Below are 2,500 nucleotides of genomic sequence, written 5' to 3'. Positions count from 1 at the left end.
GGAGGAGGATGAGAGGGAGGGAGAGGAAAAGGGAGAATGAGAGGGAGAGGGAGAGACAGAGGGAGGGGGAGGAGAGGGAGAGGGAGAGGAAAAGGGAGAGAAAGAGGAAGAGGAAGAGGAAGAGGGAGAGGGAGAGGGAGAGGGAGAGGGAGAGGGAGAGGGAGAGGGAGAGGGAGAGGGAGAGGGAGAGGGAGAGGGAGAGGGAGGGAGAGAGAGAGAGAGAGAGAGAGAGGAAGAAGAAGAGGAAGAGGAAGAGGAAGAGGAAGAGGAAGAGGGAGAGGGAGAGGGAGAGGGAGAGGGAGAGGGAGAGGGAGAGGGAGAGGAAGAGGGAGAGGGAGAGGGAGAGGGAGAGGGAGAGGGAGAGGGAGAGGGAGAGGGAGAGAGAGAGGGTGAAGAAGACAGAAAGGATGAGGAAGAGGGAAGAGGGAAGAGGAAAGAGAGAGAAGGAAGAGAAATACAAGAAATGAAAGACAGAGACAAGAAAAACTATGAACATGATTAAAGAAAAAGAATAAAAGAATAATACTAAACACCATCATAGCCACAAAAATTAGAACACAACTCTTACAAAGCAACACAAACACCATGAAAAATGTAATACCGTGATAATAGCTCCATCCTCGCTCAGGATGAGATGTCCGACCTCATCTGGAATGCGTCCTATGCCGTGCATGGTTTCACTGCAAAAGAGTACTAATATTACCATGACATGATTAATAGTATCAAAATAAACTCAGTCATATCAGTCATTAACCTATTCATACTAGTAATTCATATGTCATATATATCTTACCTAGATCAGTAATGCAGGCATTTGTTCACACATTTATATTATACTTACAGCTAATATAACTATAAAAAAAAATAATAGAATAGAATAATGTACACTATTCTTGTGCACATTATATGAATGAGTCATTTAAAAGCATTTTAGTTCATGAATATGTTTTATAGACTCTTAGTAAAAGATATAAAGCCCGACCAGTGACTAAAACCAATCTTCTGTGGCAAATCAACAGAGGCTGATCAAGGTTTTATACTGACCCTAGTAATAACATTTTTTTTATCCTCATCTGTTAAAATCAAGTTCACTTGTAACAAATGAGCAACATGAAAGAGAAATGTGAATCTCATGCATATATCTTATATTATTGTCACAATAAATAATAATTACATTTGGGTCATTCCATTATTTCCATCTTTATTTTCTCATATTCTAGCCAACCATATAGCTCATTCATCTTTCCCTGTTATAAATGCTTCAAAAAGGCTAAGCCCTCATGATATGACCGAAGAGTGCACACATCATCCAGAAAGTCCACCAAGTCCATATCTAGTCAGAAATTAATGGTTTCTAGCCCAGACTCCCTTTCCTAATCTCAGAATAAATCTGGTTTATTTAATAAACTGAATGTCACATGTGATTGAATTTTTACTTCTTGTTTGGGTAAATATTGTGTGTGTGTGTGTGTATATATATATATATATATATATATATATATATATATATATATATATATATATATATATACTGAACAAACAATCATGGGGGAGCAAAATGGAAGATGTAGGTTAGAACTAGTAGTATGATACTGACTTCAAAGTAATATATAACTCACACAAAATTTTGTCAATGTCATTGTAGAAGATGAAAAAGTATTATTGCTTACAACTAATAATGACAATAATGAAAACAATAATTATAAATGTAGGAAATTGCCAAAAAATTAAGCTAGAAACTATCAAAAATTCCTTCCACTGAAATTATTTAGGCCTGTCAAACAGATATTCACGATATATATTTTTACCAAAGGCCTCTCAGCAAATGAAAGTAACAAAATAATTTACTTTTTAACCCAACCAGACTGGGTGGCATCATTTTGTGCAATGCCCCACATATTTGGTGGCAAGTATTTATGTCAGTCCTGCTCTCTGATGTGCGTGATAAACAGTTATTCCTTGTCTGACCCTGTTTGCAAACACAGCCTTCCAAAATGGAAAGTCTTTTTCACTGCTTACTAGAAATGTGCTAAATATTCAGTCCTACATATAGGGATAGTAGAGGATGAGAAAAATTCATCTATCATCGTGGTTTCTCATCAAAATGAATTCTGAACAATTACCAGAAAATCATATAAGCCACAAGGAAAATGAGACTGAGGGGAAAACCTGTATGTCCTACACTTATAATTTTTTACATGAGCAGCTAACAATGCCTAGCACCCAGCACATGCCTTGGCTTGGCATGGGTAAAAGCTGTCCTTTTCCAAGGTTGGTTACCAAAAGCCCTTTACCAACATAAAGAGAAATGAAAAGCAAAATGTGAGAAATGAAATTAAAAATTAAAAATAAGAAATGAAAAGAGAAATGTGAGAAATGAAAATGAAAAATGAGAAATGAAAAGGTATGTAATGAAGGTATATCTGTTGGAAAATCAGCATAGGACAACATAGTCGGCATATTCTGGTAATACAAAGCTTGTCCGCCTTCCTTGTAATAG

General features: G+C 36.8%; 1 protein-coding gene across 2 annotated transcripts in view; it reads right to left on the bottom strand.

The window, feature by feature from the left end:
- Positions 1 to 2,500, bottom strand: part of LOC125040242 (ragulator complex protein LAMTOR4-like) — a 5,055-nt gene that overhangs the window by 1,492 nt on the left and 1,063 nt on the right. The window contains exon 2 of one of the 2 annotated variants that reach the window (XM_047634795.1): positions 602 to 680. In XM_047634795.1, coding sequence (XP_047490751.1) covers positions 602 to 673 — 72 coding nt within the window. In that variant the 5' untranslated portion in view covers positions 674 to 680. Of the gene's footprint in view, positions 1 to 601; positions 694 to 2,500 lie in introns of both variants that reach the window. The other variant, XM_047634797.1, reaches the window with a different exon arrangement.

Source organism: Penaeus chinensis, chromosome 28, assembly GCF_019202785.1.
Source record: "Penaeus chinensis breed Huanghai No. 1 chromosome 28, ASM1920278v2, whole genome shotgun sequence".
Classification (NCBI taxonomy): Eukaryota; Metazoa; Arthropoda; class Malacostraca; order Decapoda; family Penaeidae; genus Penaeus; species Penaeus chinensis.
Note: the sequence above shows the minus strand (reverse complement) of the source record. Positions and strands in the feature narration are given on the sequence as shown.